Source organism: Cucurbita pepo, chromosome LG18 (genome assembly GCF_002806865.2).
Source record: "Cucurbita pepo subsp. pepo cultivar mu-cu-16 chromosome LG18, ASM280686v2, whole genome shotgun sequence".
NCBI lineage: Eukaryota > Viridiplantae > Streptophyta > Magnoliopsida > Cucurbitales > Cucurbitaceae > Cucurbita > Cucurbita pepo.
Window position 1 is genome coordinate 4,300,701 of NC_036655.1, and position 19,287 is coordinate 4,319,987.

The window sequence follows — 19,287 nt, forward strand, 5'->3', positions numbered from 1 at the left end:
TAGTCTTCAATAAATAAAAAGTAAAAATAATAAAAATAAAATTAACATAGTTTTAACTTAAATATTATAATTATAGGCTCAAAACATTGGACGTTACTGGTTTTTTTCTCTCAAATTTCGTAACTTTATACTTAAGAAATAAAGTATAGCGGGTTGAAACAAAACTAATCGTGACGGGAATTGAAAGACAAAAATAAATAAACTTTATTTGTTATTATGTGTAAAAAATTAGAAATGAGACCGGGCGGGTAGGTAATTGGTCAAGATAGGGAATACAATTCTCGTCTCCTGCCCTATACTCGGTTTATCTGAAGGGAGAAATCTCACCCACTTTTCATTGAAACAGAATTTCTTGTTTCCATTTTAGGATCGATGATTAATTTTAAAGTTTTCGGTTTCATACATGCGCATGCATGCACGTTTTAAATTCTAATGAAACAAAAACGTTTTCTAGAACCCGTTTTTAAGATTTCACATTCAAATGAATTTCTAGCATTGGTGGGTCCACAGAAAATGAAAATCTTCTTGATGGTCTTATAATTTCTTCATGAAACTTTTTCCTATAAAAAGAACTCGTTTTCGTAACCCGAAAATTACAGCCTCTCCCGCTCGATCTTTGTTTGTGTGGTTATGGCGGCTGAGGGATACGAAGGAGTATTGGTTTATTTTGGGTGTGCAGGGTGGCTGAAGAGGGTTTATAACAAGGTTGAACATGAAATGATCGAAACGGTGAAAATGACGAAGAGCGTTGGGCGAGATTCGAGACGAATTATTCACTCAATCAAAGTTGCTTTGGCCATCACTTTGGCTTCGTTTTTCTACTACTTTAAGCCTCTTTATGATAGCTTCGGTGCCTCGGCAATTTGGGCTATTATTACCGTTATTGTCGTCTTTGAATTCTCAGTCGGTGCGTTTTATATCTATTTGATCACTAAATTTAATTTATCGAGCAAGATGATTTTATGAATTTAGCTTCAACTATATACTTTTCTTCAAAAATGTTATATCACGTGGAGTTGGGAATTTAACATAAAACCCGTCAAAAAAAGTAGAGATTATCACGACCGAGCTACACGTATATTGACCTAAAAAACAAATATTATATCGCCCTAATTTGGTGGATGTTTGGCTTGTTTTGTGACAGGTGCAACCATTGGCAAGGGTTTGAATAGAATGATAGCAACTATATTAGGAGGAGCCCTAGGGTTTGGAACTCATTACTTAGCCAACTTATGTGGAGATAAGGGCCAGCCTCTCATTCTTGGTGCCCTCGTCTTTGTAGTAGGTACACGAAATATACCCTTAGTCTTGAATTACGGCTTACCATAAGTATCATATTTGCTCTTGTATTATAGTCAAATATCTTGTATCCATTTATTACTCTTTTTATGATTATAAATAGACAACTTTCACGACCGTTTAGGTAGGTGGTTTCAGTAAATATTCTCATGATATCAAAGCCCGTTCGGTTTAGCAACCTCGATACTTTCTTCTCTATGGCTTCCGAATCCTGGTCTCATATTCTTTCTTTCAACACTCTAATCCATCTGATTACTAGCAAACTTTTTTTCCTACAGTTTCTCATCGTCCAAATCTAAACGTTCTTGAGCTAAACTTAGTTAAGTACATAAACCCGTCGCGGTTCGGATCGATACAATTCTTTAGTTCTAAGTTCTAAAGTGATTGTTTTTTATGATCTTGATTAAAACAGCTGCAATAGCAACTTTCATGAGGTTCTTCCCAAGTATGAAGGCAAGATATGACTATGGGCTTTTGATATTCATCTTGACGTTTTCAATGGTGGCTGTGTCAAGTTATAGAGATGATGAAGTTCTAAAGCTTGCTTCTGATAGGTTTCTAACCATTGTCATTGGGAGCTTCATTGCTGTCTCCATTTGCATTTTTGTTTGCCCTATTTGGATTGGTAATGATCTTCATGACCAGCTTGTTAACAACGTTGAAAACCTTGCCACCTTCTTACAAGGTACAATTGTTTAAGCTTAGCTACTTTGTTTCATAATCTTCTTACAAAATATTTGCACAAACGTATGATTGTAGGATAGTAATCGAAAATATGGATTTTAACTAGTGTAGTAGCTCGATCGTTAAGATGTTTTGTAACAGTCTAAGCTCATTGCTAGTAAATATTGTCCGCTTGTTAAAATCGTGAATCTGACGGCGATATGTAATGGGTCAAAGTAGACAATATCTGCTAACGGTGGACTTGAGCTGTTATAAATGGTATTAGAGCCATGTTATTGTGAGGAACAAAGTCTTTCTTATAAGTGTGTGGAAACCTCTCCGTAACAGATATGTTTTAAAATTGTGAGGCTGACGGCGATATGTAACGAACCAAAACGGACAATATCTGTTAGTGATGGGTTTAGGCTGTTATAAATAGTATCAAAGCCAGACATCGGGCGGTGTGCTAGAGAGAACACTGGCCTCCAAGGGGTGGATTGTGAGATCTCACATCGATTGGAGAGTGAAACGAAACATTTCTTATAAGGATGTGAAAACTTCTCCTTAGTAAACGCGTTTTAAAACTGTGAGACTGACGGGAACGAAACATTTCTTATAAGGGTGTGGAAACTTCTCCCTAGCAGTCTCGTTTTAAAACCGTGAGACTGACGGGAACGAAGCATTCCTTATAAGAGTGTGGAAACCTCTCCCTAGCAGTCACGTTTTAAAACCGTGAGGTTGACGGCGATACGTAACGGGCCAAAGCGGACAATATCCACTATCGATGGGCTTGGGCTATTACAAATAGTATCAAAGCCAGACACCAGGCAATGTGCCAGCGAGAACGATAGCCTCCAAGGGGGTGAATTGTGAGATCTCACATCAGTTGGAGACAGAAACGAAGCATTCTTTATAAGAGTGTGGAAACCCTTGTGGGCGGATTGTGAGATCCTATATTGATTGGAGTGGGGAACGAAGCATTCCTTAGAAAAGTGTGGAAACCTCTCCCTAGCAGACGTGTTGTAAAACCGTGGGGCTAACGGCGTAAGTAACGGACTAAAACGGACAATATTTGCTAGCCATGTTTGGGTTGTTACACGTTTATTCATTCTAACACTATAACCTGGGCTTGGGTTGTTACACGTTTATTCATTCTAACACGATAACCAACCTTTACACACCTTTCGAACCCTAGGGTTTAACTAAAAACATGATGACATGCAGAGTTTGGAGCTCAATATTTTAGATCATCACAAGGAGTTGAGCAAGTGAACAAAGCAAGCATGCACAAATACAAAACCATTCTAACTTCAAAACAAAGTGAAGAATCCATGGTGAGTTAAGCAAACACATGAAATCAACTCAAAATCTCTTCCTTCTTTTCCCTCCAAACCTCAACTAAATACAATCATACACTTAGGCTAACCTAGCAAGATGGGAGCCAGGGCCTCGCAAGTTCGGATTTCGCCATCCATGGAAACAGTACCTAAACATCAGTAGCTCGACTCGAGAGTGCGCATATCGCGTTCGAGTGCTCGATGTCTACCTCGAAAATAACGATCAAATTCAAATTGAGAGCCAATTCAAAGAGGAGTTTCTAAGAATGTGCAATGAATCAGCAAAGGCTCTAAAAGAAGTAGCAATGGCAATCAAGAAAATGGCACCACCAGCCTTGGCAAGTGCTCATATTGAAAGGGCAAAGGCCACAACGGAGCATCTGAGCTCCCTTTTGGCTAACCATCGGTTTGTGGGTTTGGAGATGATCCCAACAGCCACATTGGTTTCATTGCTAATTGATTTGCTTTGTTGCATTGAAAAGGTGGCAGATTGTACTCGAGAATTGGGTTGTGTAGCCAATCTTAGAAGGGGTGAGTCGCTGGGTGCGGTGGTGCCAGCGGCTGATCAAGATTTGATTCATGTATGAACAATGTTTTGTTGCCATACTAGATAGTTTAAGCTTTCTTGTAAGGGAAGGCTTCCATTTTCGATGATCGACAACTTTAGGTTTCGCTCGTTCGGTAAGGAAGGAAGGCATCCCGATATTGGGATAAACACTATTTTCTAAAGATCAATTTCGGGTATGAACCTAATGGGGAATATAGCAAGTAGAACGGTGAAAAACAAGCACACCGTCAATTTTAACATGAAAAAACTTCCTCACGATTAGAGATGTTCATGGGGCGGGGCTGGGATGGGAAGCATTTTCCGTCCCTATCCCTACCACCTATTTCATTATTATCCTCGCGAAATTTACCATTTACTTTTTGTCTGGATTGAGGGGGCTTAACTCGTGGGGATTTGTGATATCCTATATTGGTTGGGGAAGAGAACAAAACACCCCTTATAAGGGTGTGAAAACATTTCCCTAGCGTATTTTAAGCCGGAAGTCCGAAAGAGAGAGGACAACATCGGCTAGCGATGGATCTGGGTTGTTACAGGATCAAATTCTTAACAGGTAATTTTTATCCGTTTATTATTTTATAGAGTCTTTAACCATAACTATTACCATCAAAATTTCAAAATTAACTCTTTTGTAATTTTTTTTTTTTTTAATATTATTGAAAATATATTTATATTAGATGAAATGGGACGGAAAATTGGGTGGGAATGAGGATGGGAAATATAATCCCGTCCCCAGCCTCTTTTATCTAAAGGAGAAAAAATGTTCCTCACTTCCTCATGTAAATGGGGAATCTCCTCCTCGTTCGAGAGGGATAAAATAAACATCTCTACTCACGATAGGAAGAAAAACTACGGATCGAAGCCACAATTTATGATCAAGAATGGGTTATAATGGGTTCTCTGAAGTCACAAACTAAGGCATACAACAACTAATATCTCGAGATAATAAATTTTGGTAAGAAATATGTAAAAACAAGGACATACAATACGAGTAGCTGGAGTTGTTTGTCGAACATGTCGTAAGATCAAGTCAGTATAGTTTTGGCGTTCATGTTCTTAAACAATATGTTACCAATTAATTTAAAGATCTTTTGATATGTTGTTTGGAATCCAAATTTTTATACTCATGCATCTAAATTTATGGTGAACAATGAAAATAAATTGAGTCATAAATATGTTCTATGTTATAAATAGCTGCAAGGGAAGATTTGTATTTTGTATATCAATTTCTTTAACTTTGATATCAGCTGAGACAAGAATTATGGGACTGTTGGGTATCATCACCTTCTTCCCTCCCCTTCTTCTTGTTCTTATGATTATGAACGGTGTGAAGAATCGTGTCGTTGGCGAAGAACTTACGTTTGATGAGAACTACTTTGTCATCTATAGTCAAGATCATTTCGTACGGTTACGAGGTGGATTAGAAGTTCAACTCTCTCTTGATCATGATTCAGGTCTCTATCGAAAGAAAATCTTTCGTTTTTCTTATAATTTAGTTTAATCTCTCACAAAATATGTCAATAATGGATAATAGTGAACACGATTTTGTTGGATATTGACATCGGTTTTAAAAGTTTCGATTAGGTTAACTTTGATTTGTGCACATATAATGATGCCCGAGTATATAAGTGATACATGAGTTAACCTAGATCTATCCTACATATATGAAATTACGGTTAAAATATACTTTAAATTTGATCGTTACGACGACAAGAAATAACTTTTTCTATAAATATGTTATAAGAGAATAACGTGTAATTTTGATTGAACAAAATAAAGGAACTTGTTTCAAGTCGAAGCTCGAGTACGGTTCAGGATATTTTCAGATGAAATTAAAGCTACCATCAAGAGCCTCTCCGGGAGTAGTCACAACTTTTTACGTAAGATTTTAGTTTTTTTTAGTCCATTCATTATCTTCTTAATCTATGGAACTTTTTTTACGTAAGATTTTAGTTTTTTTTAGTCCATTCATTATCTTCTTAATCTATGGAACTTGTTTCGAAAGAGTTCATTTTGTGTTGTATTTTTCGAGATAATGTTATTAGTGGGGTGAAAAATAAGGGAGTGGATAGAGAATTCTTCCCGTAAGCAAAACGGGGTCAGGGATGGAGATTATATTCCTCGTTCTCGTCCCGACCGGTCTCACTTTCTATATATAAATATATCTATATCTATTCAAAAGCTTCCCTACTTCCATGTTTCCACCTTGCTAGTGAACATCTATGTAAATAATTATGATACGATGAAATACAGCTACATTCAAATCTAGACAACGATTCAGGAGCTCACGATGAGATTGATTTCGAGTTCTTGGGCACAGAAGGACCCGAACATATCCTACAAACTAACATTTTTGCCAACGACACTGGAGGAAGAGAGCAAAGACTTCGTTTATGGTTCGATCCAACCTTAACTTTTCATAGCTATTCAATCCTTTGGAACTCCCATCAAATTGTGTAAGTTCCCTCAAAACCCATCAACTATGAACACAAATTTAACAAAACCAATCATTAATTATGCAAAAACCCTCCAACTATTGAGTATTTATGATGAAAATTTCAGGTTGTTCATAGATGAAATCCCCATAAGAGTGTTTAAAAACCACACATCCATTGGGGGCAGATACCCATCGCAAGCAATGGTTGTGATGGGAAGCATTTGGAATGGCGAGGCGTGGGCATCAGGAGGCAAGAAAGTGGATTGGTCTCAGGCACCTTTTCAAGCAAATTATAAAGGCTTTGTCATTCTTGGCTGCCCATTTGGAAACCGCTGTGATTCGGAGGCCTTGGAATGGAACAGTGGTCGACAATGGCAGCTAAATCCTAGACAACAAGAACTGTACGAGGATGTGAAGAGAACATATGTGTATTATGATTATTGTTCTAATCCGACAGGACGTGAGCTGTATAAAGAGTGCCAGTTTGAATGATATAAGCTGGAAGAATGAAACTACTCTGTAGTTTATAAGATAAAAATCATGGAAGAATGTTGTTTGATTTGTGTTTTGATGTTTAAGGGGTCGGTTTGTGAGTTTTTCTAGTTCAAGATGAACGTTCTGGTGAGTTACGTATGTTTTCATCTTTGGAAGGATCGACGTATTCTTTTCAAATGTTTCTACAAAAAAACACAAACCCTTTTATCGGCTTTGGTCGTACAATGAAGATAACAACTTACAAGTGGATAAGAAGTCGAAATAGGCTGAATTTGGCACGTTTTCTCGCTCGTTTCAACTTGTGGATAAGGATTGGATGATTTTATATAGGAGAAAATTTTTAAGGATTATCTAAGATATTGAAGGTATAGCAGACGATACGATTGTGGAGGATTTGAACGACTGAACTTAGTCAGCATCAGATTAAGAAAAACCAACTTGGATTACCAAACCCGACTCCTGAGACTCTGCGCTCAACGAAGTTCGAAGATGGGTCGAGTAACATCAAGCTTCTAATGCTGAAAAGTGGCATCAATGCCTGCAACGGATCCTAAAAGCAAGAGAGTAAAGATCGAGACAGACAACCATCCTCGAGCGAGAATCAGGAGAAGAGTGGACAACTCTTTCCCAATGGCAGCAATCCAAAGTCGAGTTCTAAGAGTCCAAAGAGGAGAAGAGAGGGATGGAGCTATTCGAAAAAGTTATAGTACAGAGAAGGGAGGCTTTGAAGACGAGCCGTATCCGCTAATAGCTAGCCTATTCACTCAACCCTCTTTAAAGAGCTTTCCTTTTTTCGTTTCCTTGAACGGTAGTCGTCCTAGAGACCGTCTTAGTGAATAGTGTGGATGTTCCTTATGCAGCTAGTTACTTAGTGGTTTGTTGATCGTACACAACAAAATACGAGGGAGGAAGAAGAACACTACGAAACGGGCAGGGACAGCAGAAATTCAATCCCTAAACTCCGCTAAATGTATCTATTTGGTCCTCAAACTTTTAAATACGTCTAATAGATCTCTAAACGTTCGAAAAAAGCAAGAGACAGAACAATAAACAGAGCCCAAATTGCAATAAATTCACAGGAGAGATAATTACACAGCCCAACCAAAAAAGATAGCAGCAGAAGCAGCAGTAGCATGATACAAAGCAAGCCCCTCTCATATCTCACACATATACTCTTCTTCTACATGCAATGAGCTTCAGAAACAGAATCCCAACAAATGTACAACACTGCATATACCCTCTTCTATACCTTCACCGATTTATTTACTATGCCGAATAAACGAGAGAAAAAAGCAAGAAAAACAACACGGCCAATGAACGAGCCAAACGACCAACCTAAACTCTTATCCAAAACGACGATTAGGGAAGATATGGATATGTCTTCACCCATGATAAGTTTGTTTCCAGATAGACCTGGCCTAAATTCTTTACTAAAAGAAAGTACTGAAGGAAAATAATTGTTATGCTTTCTTACCAAGATGATACGATGACTAGAAGCGCTCGAGTAAACGGTTAGTTGCATTTTCCAAATACTGCAAGGACTTTCTTTCCGTATGGACTCGTCCTGAGTACAGGAATATGTGGCCTTATCGCTTCGACCAATTTAGTATGGAGATTACCCTGCATGGCAGACAAACAGACATTCATCTAATTACATTACAAATCAGTTTTCCAAAAGCCTTCCTTTGCATTAGAAAAGTGCGAAAACAGTTGGACGATATAATATAAAAGAAATTTCGACATTTTATGTTCGAGTTTCCATAGCACCGAAGCGTTAGGATCTTTGACTAGAAAGGTTGTTCAGGGTCAATGAGTCAGTCAGTAAAAGAAAGCGTATCTTCTAAGAAAATTTTGCTAGTGTGATTCGAAAATGGGACAACGCAAAGAGTAATCCTTCCATGGTCTCCAACCATTTTAAGTTAAACGACACGTGGGGTTAGGAGAATTGAATCTTTAACCTCTTCACGGAAGGTATAGACCCCTTCACACCATTTTAAACTAAATAACACGTGGGGTCAGGAGAATTGAATCTTTAACCTCTTCACTGAAGGTATAGACCCCCTCATACCATTTTAAACTAAACGACACGTGGGGTTAGGAGAATTGAATCTTTAACCTCTTCACTGAAGGTATGGACCCCCTCACACCATTTTAAGCTAAACGACACGTGGGGTTAGGAGAATTGAATCTTTAACCTCTTCACTGAAGGTATAGACCCCCTCACACCATTTTAAACTAAATAACACGTGGGGTCAGGAGAATTGAATCTTTAACCTCTTCACTGAAGGTATAGACCCCCTCATACCATTTTAAACTAAACGACACGTGGGGTTAGGAGAATTGAATCTTTAACCTCTTCACTGAAGGTATGGACCCCCTCACACCATTTTAAGCTAAACGACACGTGGGGTTAGGAGAATTGAATCTTTAACCTCTTCACTGAAGGTATAGACGCCCTCACACCATTTTAAGCTAAACGACACGTGGGGTTAGGAGAATTGAATCTTTAACCACTTCACCGAAGGTATAGGTCCCCTCACACCATTTTAAGCTAAACCACACATGGGGTTAGGAGAATTGAATCTTTAACCTCTTCACTGAAGGCATATGCTTGAACCAATTGAACTATGCTAACCTAATCAGCAAAATTGTCATGACGTTGAAACGAGGGATGCATAGTTTTTATTTCATTAAGATGACTTTTATAGTAACGTTTCCAAATTTGAAAAGTTACGAGCACCGTTTGACAATAGAAGGCGTCACACATTCTTCATATATGAACACAATTACCAAAAAGAAAAGGGAAATCTTGGCCCTAACCTCTGTATTACCCAATGCCGTTTGAATTACATAATTGCCATATGGGTCCTGCATGATTTTACCAAATTGTGGATCATTGATCAACTCATGCATAATTTTAGGAAGTTGTCCTCCATATGCAAATAGCAGGCACTTTTCGACGACGTTGCTACTATATTTCTGCATGGACAAGTCCCCATAATTACCCTCTAGCTGTTTGTGTATAGCTTCCATAGCCCATCGCTGATTAAGCTTGAGGATGAATTGCACAACATAGTTCCTGCATATAATTTAATTTAGTCAGTTCACGTTCTTAGTTCCAAATCAACTCCAACATTCGTACTTTAGTTGAATATGAGTCAGAAAACAAAGCTAACATGATCCTATGGCTACAAAGAGAATAATTCTTAATATTCATACTTATTTTAGACCAATCCAAAACTTTTTCTTGATCTGTTTCCAAAATAAATAAAAGACACACTACTTTGATCCTCCTAGTTTCAGTTTCGGTTCACTTAGCCTCTATACTTGCAAAATGTTCGTTCTTATCTCATCCATGTACGTTCGATTTTGGTTAATTGTGGTCCTAAAAGGATCACTATTTAAGCGTTCTGAAAGTATAGAGACCATAATGAACCAAAATCGAAAGTACAGGACCAAAGTAGTACTTAAACCAAAGAACATGAGATAGAGAGAGAAAAATGAAAGGGAGAGAGCATAGAATTACCCGTATTGATCTTGGGAAATAATCAGCGCATTTTGAGTGATCTCGCTTATTAAATTATCTCGTTCTAAGCTATTGGAACAACTGAGGCATTTTTGAAGAACACAACAACCGTGGCGATCAGTTGCAAGATCAACACAACTATTTCTTGCAGCATCAAATAGTAACTGCAGCGAAAACAGTAACAGATGAGAACACAAGCAGCAACAACATTAACATTGAAATCTACGAAAAGAAAAGAAAGAAAGAAATTCCCATCCCGCGTGCGATCGTTCGTTCTTATTACCACAAATTTTCTAGAATAGATTGTAGTTCAGATCATAAATTAGGTTCTAACACATCAGTTCAAAGAGCTATCAAAGACTACTACTTGAAGACTATGCTTTTTCTTGAGTGGGAAATAACCAAAGGAACAATTTGAATGAAAATAGCAAAAATCTCAAGAAAGATGCAAATAAAAACGATTACTCCGTTGCATCACGTATGGAATTTATTTTATAGTTTCCTATGATCAAACAGATACTGATGGCCTTCGTGTTGTTCTAAACGACGAAACTACAGATGAAAAGGTGAGTATCTTCACACTTGAAACAGATCGGGAAATATAATCCTCACCTCGCGGCAACTAGGCATTAAATAATCAAGGCAATGTTGTGCCACATGGTTTCCATTTATGTTCTTCATCAAAGTAACTATACCAGGCTTTAAAGCCGAGATAATCATGTCGACTTGCTCTTGTGTTTTAAGAGTCTCAATAACCTTCTGAATAGCACGAGTCCTGTGGTAAAGATAGAAGAATTTAGGATATACGACCCGTGAGGTATCGAAAAGGACAGGAAAAGAGCGTACCCATGCATGTCACATGAAATTATAACAAGTTCGCCGTGGTTCTGTGTAATTCTATGTAGAATTTGCATCCGTTGATTTTCGTTACAAACTTCAAGCAGCTTCTGTACTAGATAATTTCCAAATGCATCTACCATGAGGTCAACAACATGATCGATGATTTCATCGAAAATCTTCTCAATATCTTCATCTGTACCCTCCACAAATTTTCGTTGCAAGAAACGACAACCATGTTGGTCTTTAGCCATGAGAAATATTCTACCCCTGACTTCATCAACAGAGTTAAATCTTTCAGGAAACAACTTAAGACTTGCTGATTTCGAGTACATGGCAGATGAGTGATCACGATAAATGCATTCAGTCAAATTGTTGCGTCGAACACAGCTATTTGAGCGAATTATTCTACTTTGGTTGACATGATTGGCTGATTTATCAGCACCAATAGACATAAACCTCATAGAATCAACTGTGTTCAATCTAGGACTCCTTGCAAGGATCTTTCTAGGAAAGGAAAATTTCTCCATACCTTGAATTGTGTCCATATAGTGTGATGGAAATACAGGACTAAACTGATTTGAACCCCTATGAAACGCATACGTCTTCCAAGATGGTTCATAATTAGACTGTTCGAGATGGTGAGCTATTGGAACCTCGTAATATGGCTGCTTACGATTCTGACATGAAATCCTACTTGCAATGTTCTCATGGGATTGAATTTGCTGCTCATGAAGATGCTGCAGGTATGGGTACTGCTCATGCATCCTATACAACTTATCCTCCTCGGCGTAATTCCAACCAATTTGACAGTGATTTATCTGTTGCGGATGTATGTAACGAACCGGAGGCCGCCCATTATGGAAAATTTGCTGCATTTGAGGTGTGATAGGGAACTGCAAATTTGGAGAAGACACATTAGACATCTCATGGGTTAACGGCATCGCAGGGGAGGACGTCTCGAAAGACTGTAGCTGACCAACCTGCCACTTATTGTACTGTTCAGGTATATGTCTGGAAGGAGAGTTTTGATGGCTAAATTTTGTCATATGAGGGCTATGAACACCATTACTCAAGTGATTCGAAGAAACCCAAGAAGCTAACACTGATGGATCCATAATGTGTAATTGTTTGTTCAAATTCTCTGAGTAATGATCTTCCAACAGAACGGCATGACCCTGCTGCAACGACTTCCAAGCACGCCCCTTCGCCTCATCGCCAAAGTTCAACTTCTCAAACGCAAGCGTCAAGGACGAGTCCCCTGGCATGGAATTTTGCCTAGATAATTGCTGGAGTTTACTCATAGAGATATTTCCATCCATCAAATTCCCATTGCTATCGAAATTTCGAACCGAAGGCCCTTCATAGGAGCTCACCGGTACCGAAAACAAGCCTTGTTCTTCATTATGTGCATTACCAGATGCAACATTTGGAAACTCATCACCAATAAGCCTCGCTAGATCAGCAAATTCCAGTTCATTACCCATCTCCTCCATTGTTGTATCTCACAAGCAAACCCCTCACCTAAAGAACAAATGAAACAGTACCACAAACGTTCCTACTTCAGCCTATAAAGCAGCAAAAGGCAAACAGTTCTTCAGTTTCAACGATCAGTTCATAATTCGAACAAATTCCCAATCTACATTGCAAAGAACAGCAATCAAATCACTATAATCCCACAACCCAGATAAGAACAACAAATTTAGAACAAAACCCAATAATCAGAATCCGATCAAAAATCACCAAACCCATAAAACTTATCACGATCGCTCACTAATAGAGTGTACCCTTCTTCATTACAATGAAAAAACAACATTCATGTAGATCAAAAACCCAAAAGTCTTCTAAGAACACACACACAAATAGACAAAGAAAACTCCCAAAAACATGCTCGATCATCAAAATCAAAAACAGGGTCATCACCTCACAGAACTCGATCAAACAAAATCAGAATCGCAAGAGCTCCAAGAACACAAAAAATGCAAAAGGATCAATCAAGACTAACCCAGTAAACGATGAGCAAAAGGCGAAAAGGGGGAATGTGGAGGAAAAAGGGAAAGTTTTTTATGAAAGAAGTTGGAAAAGAAAATGTGGGTTTTCCATGAATGATCGAATGGAATAGAAGGGGGATCGAAAGGGAAGGCAAAGCGGTGTAGGAGAAGAAGAAGAAGAAGAAGCAGAAGAGGAAGAAGAGAGGCGGCGTGAAGAAGAAGAGAAGGATTAAAGGAGGAGAAATTATAGGAAAAATAAAGAGAGATTTGTAAATATCAATCAAAAAGAGATAGAAATCAAGTAACCTGCATGGATTTGGAGTGTTACGTTTTCCATTGTTTCTTCCCCTTTTTTTTTTTTTTTTTTTTTTTTTTTTCTTCTTCTTTCACTCTGTGTGTGTGAGGCTTACACTGATGGGTTTTGTTTGTTTTGGGGGAATTGTTGGAGATATCAAAATCAAAACAAATTCTTTATTTATTTATTTTTTTTTTTTTTTAATTTCTCTCTCTCTCTCTCTACCTTTCCTTAAAATAATGTCTTTTTCAAATATTTTATATGAACAAAGATTTCATATTATTCTAATGTTTGACCAAACTTTATAACAATATATATTTGTACTTTTTTGTTTTATAATATGGTTTGTTTGAATGTCCATTTTTTAATATTTTTTTTTTTCAAATTGAGAATTTGCTATATTACTTGATATATATATAATATTTGCACTTTAAATTATTATTATTTATTATTATATTTGCCATTTTCTTCCTATACTATGTTTGAGCTTTGTAGAGTCTTGAGAGCAGAAGAAAGAAAGTTTCAATAGCAATTTTTTTCGATTCATTCTTCTTTTACAATTAAAGAGATGGTGAAGAAAGAATCGTCCTATTTTCCAAATGTTAACAGATCAGATTCAGTGGAGACGGGGTGAGGCCTATAGCTCAGAGGATTAGAGCACGTGGCTACGAACCACGATGTCAGGGGTTTGAATCCCTCCTTGCCCACAACCGACAAAAAAGGGAAGGACCATTGTGATGTCCCATGTTGAGGAGAAAAACAAACCACCATCTATAAAGGTATGGAAACCTTCCCCTATAGCACGCGTTTTAATAAAGCCTGAAGGTAAGTCCAAAGATAACAATATATGCTCGCAGTGGATCTGGGTCGTTACAAATGGTATCACACGATGTCAAGGGTTCAAATCCCTCCTTACCCACAACTGGCCAAAAAAGGGAGGACTTTTCCCTCTAGGTAGAAAAATCATGATCGGGATAACAGAATAATAATAATGTTTTAAAATGGGCCAACAANAATCAACTGTGTTCAATCTAGGACTCCTTGCAAGGATCTTTCTAGGAAAGGAAAATTTCTCCATACCTTGAATTGTGTCCATATAGTGTGATGGAAATACAGGACTAAACTGATTTGAACCCCTATGAAACGCATACGTCTTCCAAGATGGTTCATAATTAGACTGTTCGAGATGGTGAGCTATTGGAACCTCGTAATATGGCTGCTTACGATTCTGACATGAAATCCTACTTGCAATGTTCTCATGGGATTGAATTTGCTGCTCATGAAGATGCTGCAGGTATGGGTACTGCTCATGCATCCTATACAACTTATCCTCCTCGGCGTAATTCCAACCAATTTGACAGTGATTTATCTGTTGCGGATGTATGTAACGAACCGGAGGCCGCCCATTATGGAAAATTTGCTGCATTTGAGGTGTGATAGGGAACTGCAAATTTGGAGAAGACACATTAGACATCTCATGGGTTAACGGCATCGCAGGGGAGGACGTCTCGAAAGACTGTAGCTGACCAACCTGCCACTTATTGTACTGTTCAGGTATATGTCTGGAAGGAGAGTTTTGATGGCTAAATTTTGTCATATGAGGGCTATGAACACCATTACTCAAGTGATTCGAAGAAACCCAAGAAGCTAACACTGATGGATCCATAATGTGTAATTGTTTGTTCAAATTCTCTGAGTAATGATCTTCCAACAGAACGGCATGACCCTGCTGCAACGACTTCCAAGCACGCCCCTTCGCCTCATCGCCAAAGTTCAACTTCTCAAACGCAAGCGTCAAGGACGAGTCCCCTGGCATGGAATTTTGCCTAGATAATTGCTGGAGTTTACTCATAGAGATATTTCCATCCATCAAATTCCCATTGCTATCGAAATTTCGAACCGAAGGCCCTTCATAGGAGCTCACCGGTACCGAAAACAAGCCTTGTTCTTCATTATGTGCATTACCAGATGCAACATTTGGAAACTCATCACCAATAAGCCTCGCTAGATCAGCAAATTCCAGTTCATTACCCATCTCCTCCATTGTTGTATCTCACAAGCAAACCCCTCACCTAAAGAACAAATGAAACAGTACCACAAACGTTCCTACTTCAGCCTATAAAGCAGCAAAAGGCAAACAGTTCTTCAGTTTCAACGATCAGTTCATAATTCGAACAAATTCCCAATCTACATTGCAAAGAACAGCAATCAAATCACTATAATCCCACAACCCAGATAAGAACAACAAATTTAGAACAAAACCCAATAATCAGAATCCGATCAAAAATCACCAAACCCATAAAACTTATCACGATCGCTCACTAATAGAGTGTACCCTTCTTCATTACAATGAAAAAACAACATTCATGTAGATCAAAAACCCAAAAGTCTTCTAAGAACACACACACAAATAGACAAAGAAAACTCCCAAAAACATGCTCGATCATCAAAATCAAAAACAGGGTCATCACCTCACAGAACTCGATCAAACAAAATCAGAATCGCAAGAGCTCCAAGAACACAAAAAATGCAAAAGGATCAATCAAGACTAACCCAGTAAACGATGAGCAAAAGGCGAAAAGGGGGAATGTGGAGGAAAAAGGGAAAGTTTTTTATGAAAGAAGTTGGAAAAGAAAATGTGGGTTTTCCATGAATGATCGAATGGAATAGAAGGGGGATCGAAAGGGAAGGCAAAGCGGTGTAGGAGAAGAAGAAGAAGAAGAAGCAGAAGAGGAAGAAGAGAGGCGGCGTGAAGAAGAAGAGAAGGATTAAAGGAGGAGAAATTATAGGAAAAATAAAGAGAGATTTGTAAATATCAATCAAAAAGAGATAGAAATCAAGTAACCTGCATGGATTTGGAGTGTTACGTTTTCCATTGTTTCTTCCCCTTTTTTTTTTTTTTTTTTTTTTTTTTTTCTTCTTCTTTCACTCTGTGTGTGTGAGGCTTACACTGATGGGTTTTGTTTGTTTTGGGGGAATTGTTGGAGATATCAAAATCAAAACAAATTCTTTATTTATTTATTTTTTTTTTTTTTTAATTTCTCTCTCTCTCTCTCTACCTTTCCTTAAAATAATGTCTTTTTCAAATATTTTATATGAACAAAGATTTCATATTATTCTAATGTTTGACCAAACTTTATAACAATATATATTTGTACTTTTTTGTTTTATAATATGGTTTGTTTGAATGTCCATTTTTTAATATTTTTTTTTTTCAAATTGAGAATTTGCTATATTACTTGATATATATATAATATTTGCACTTTAAATTATTATTATTTATTATTATATTTGCCATTTTCTTCCTATACTATGTTTGAGCTTTGTAGAGTCTTGAGAGCAGAAGAAAGAAAGTTTCAATAGCAATTTTTTTCGATTCATTCTTCTTTTACAATTAAAGAGATGGTGAAGAAAGAATCGTCCTATTTTCCAAATGTTAACAGATCAGATTCAGTGGAGACGGGGTGAGGCCTATAGCTCAGAGGATTAGAGCACGTGGCTACGAACCACGATGTCAGGGGTTTGAATCCCTCCTTGCCCACAACCGACAAAAAAGGGAAGGACCATTGTGATGTCCCATGTTGAGGAGAAAAACAAACCACCATCTATAAAGGTATGGAAACCTTCCCCTATAGCACGCGTTTTAATAAAGCCTGAAGGTAAGTCCAAAGATAACAATATATGCTCGCAGTGGATCTGGGTCGTTACAAATGGTATCACACGATGTCAAGGGTTCAAATCCCTCCTTACCCACAACTGGCCAAAAAAGGGAGGACTTTTCCCTCTAGGTAGAAAAATCATGATCGGGATAACAGAATAATAATAATGTTTTAAAATGGGCCAACAAAATAATCTTTTAAATTCTTTTTTATATAAAAAATAAATTTTTAAAAAAAAAATTAAAAAAAAAAAAAACACACATTTTTCGCATCTTTCAAAAATGATCTTTTGTTTCACATTCTTCGTTTTATTATTTTTATTCTAATTTATTTTTTGCTGAGTTATTGTTATTATTTTAATTCCCTTTTCCGACATGTCGTATTCCTACACTGACAAAGCTAAAAAAACGACGTCGCTTAGACCTCCAACTTCACCTTTCTTATTCATNGGAATTTTGCCTAGATAATTGCTGGAGTTTACTCATAGAGATATTTCCATCCATCAAATTCCCATTGCTATCGAAATTTCGAACCGAAGGCCCTTCATAGGAGCTCACCGGTACCGAAAACAAGCCTTGTTCTTCATTATGTGCATTACCAGATGCAACATTTGGAAACTCATCACCAATAAGCCTCGCTAGATCAGCAAATTCCAGTTCATTACCCATCTCCTCCATTGTTGTATCTCACAAGCAAACCCCTCACCTAAAGAACAAATGAAACAGTACCACAAACGTTCCTACTTCAGCCTATAAAGCAGCAAAAGGCAAACAGTTCTTCAGTTTCAACGATCAGTTCATAATTCGAACAAATTCCCAATCTACATTGCAAAGAACAGCAATCAAATCACTATAATCCCACAACCCAGATAAGAACAACAAATTTAGAACAAAACCCAATAATCAGAATCCGATCAAAAATCACCAAACCCATAAAACTTATCACGATCGCTCACTAATAGAGTGTACCCTTCTTCATTACAATGAAAAAACAACATTCATGTAGATCAAAAACCCAAAAGTCTTCTAAGAACACACACACAAATAGACAAAGAAAACTCCCAAAAACATGCTCGATCATCAAAATCAAAAACAGGGTCATCACCTCACAGAACTCGATCAAACAAAATCAGAATCGCAAGAGCTCCAAGAACACAAAAAATGCAAAAGGATCAATCAAGACTAACCCAGTAAACGATGAGCAAAAGGCGAAAAGGGGGAATGTGGAGGAAAAAGGGAAAGTTTTTTATGAAAGAAGTTGGAAAAGAAAATGTGGGTTTTCCATGAATGATCGAATGGAATAGAAGGGGGATCGAAAGGGAAGGCAAAGCGGTGTAGGAGAAGAAGAAGAAGAAGAAGCAGAAGAGGAAGAAGAGAGGCGGCGTGAAGAAGAAGAGAAGGATTAAAGGAGGAGAAATTATAGGAAAAATAAAGAGAGATTTGTAAATATCAATCAAAAAGAGATAGAAATCAAGTAACCTGCATGGATTTGGAGTGTTACGTTTTCCATTGTTTCTTCCCCTTTTTTTTTTTTTTTTTTTTTTTTTTTTCTTCTTCTTTCACTCTGTGTGTGTGAGGCTTACACTGATGGGTTTTGTTTGTTTTGGGGGAATTGTTGGAGATATCAAAATCAAAACAAATTCTTTATTTATTTATTTTTTTTTTTTTTTAATTTCTCTCTCTCTCTCTCTACCTTTCCTTAAAATAATGTCTTTTTCAAATATTTTATATGAACAAAGATTTCATATTATTCTAATGTTTGACCAAACTTTATAACAATATATATTTGTACTTTTTTGTTTTATAATATGGTTTGTTTGAATGTCCATTTTTTAATATTTTTTTTTTTCAAATTGAGAATTTGCTATATTACTTGATATATATATAATATTTGCACTTTAAATTATTATTATTTATTATTATATTTGCCATTTTCTTCCTATACTATGTTTGAGCTTTGTAGAGTCTTGAGAGCAGAAGAAAGAAAGTTTCAATAGCAATTTTTTTCGATTCATTCTTCTTTTACAATTAAAGAGATGGTGAAGAAAGAATCGTCCTATTTTCCAAATGTTAACAGATCAGATTCAGTGGAGACGGGGTGAGGCCTATAGCTCAGAGGATTAGAGCACGTGGCTACGAACCACGATGTCAGGGGTTTGAATCCCTCCTTGCCCACAACCGACA

The 19,287-nt window shown here is 37.3% G+C and overlaps 3 protein-coding genes across 11 annotated transcripts; 2 read left to right on the forward strand and 1 right to left on the reverse strand.

Moving 5' to 3' along the window:
- The first annotated feature begins 630 nt into the window (after nucleotides 1-630).
- LOC111780527 (aluminum-activated malate transporter 2-like) lies at nucleotides 631-3,886 on the forward strand. Its single transcript, XM_023660953.1, has 5 exons — nucleotides 631-907; nucleotides 1,145-1,285; nucleotides 1,712-1,984; nucleotides 3,187-3,296; nucleotides 3,383-3,886. Exons 1-5 carry the CDS (start codon nucleotides 631-633, stop codon nucleotides 3,884-3,886), a joined length of 1,305 nt encoding a protein of 434 aa, XP_023516721.1.
- A 1,239-nt stretch (nucleotides 3,887-5,125) lies between these two features.
- On the forward strand, nucleotides 5,126-6,793 carry LOC111779640 (putative xyloglucan endotransglucosylase/hydrolase protein 1). The gene is made up of 4 exons (XM_023659733.1): nucleotides 5,126-5,342; nucleotides 5,680-5,744; nucleotides 6,118-6,320; nucleotides 6,427-6,793. The coding sequence occupies exons 1-4, from the start codon at nucleotides 5,126-5,128 to the stop codon at nucleotides 6,791-6,793; spliced, it is 852 nt and encodes a 283-aa protein (XP_023515501.1).
- A 1,040-nt stretch (nucleotides 6,794-7,833) lies between these two features.
- On the reverse strand, nucleotides 7,834-16,242 carry LOC111780301 (pumilio homolog 12-like). Of its 9 annotated transcripts, none has more exons than XM_023660666.1 (7): nucleotides 15,999-16,242; nucleotides 14,477-15,632; nucleotides 11,169-11,642; nucleotides 10,935-11,097; nucleotides 10,323-10,486; nucleotides 9,617-9,875; nucleotides 7,834-8,416 (listed from the first exon to the last, which is right to left on the reverse strand). In XM_023660666.1, the coding sequence occupies exons 2-7, from the start codon at nucleotides 15,487-15,489 to the stop codon at nucleotides 8,309-8,311; spliced, it is 2,181 nt and encodes a 726-aa protein (XP_023516434.1). In that variant the 5' UTR covers nucleotides 15,490-15,632; nucleotides 15,999-16,242; the 3' UTR covers nucleotides 7,834-8,308. The 9 variants fall into 9 exon arrangements, with proteins under 9 accessions (XP_023516434.1, XP_023516442.1, XP_023516440.1 ...); XM_023660674.1 differs by lacking the exons at nucleotides 14,477-15,632; nucleotides 15,999-16,242 and adding exons at nucleotides 12,143-12,798; nucleotides 13,165-13,407 and having other exon boundaries at nucleotides 11,169-12,055; XM_023660672.1 differs by lacking the exons at nucleotides 14,477-15,632; nucleotides 15,999-16,242 and adding an exon at nucleotides 13,457-13,532 and having other exon boundaries at nucleotides 8,309-8,416; nucleotides 11,169-12,727.
- Between the last annotated feature and the right edge of the window lie 3,045 nt (nucleotides 16,243-19,287).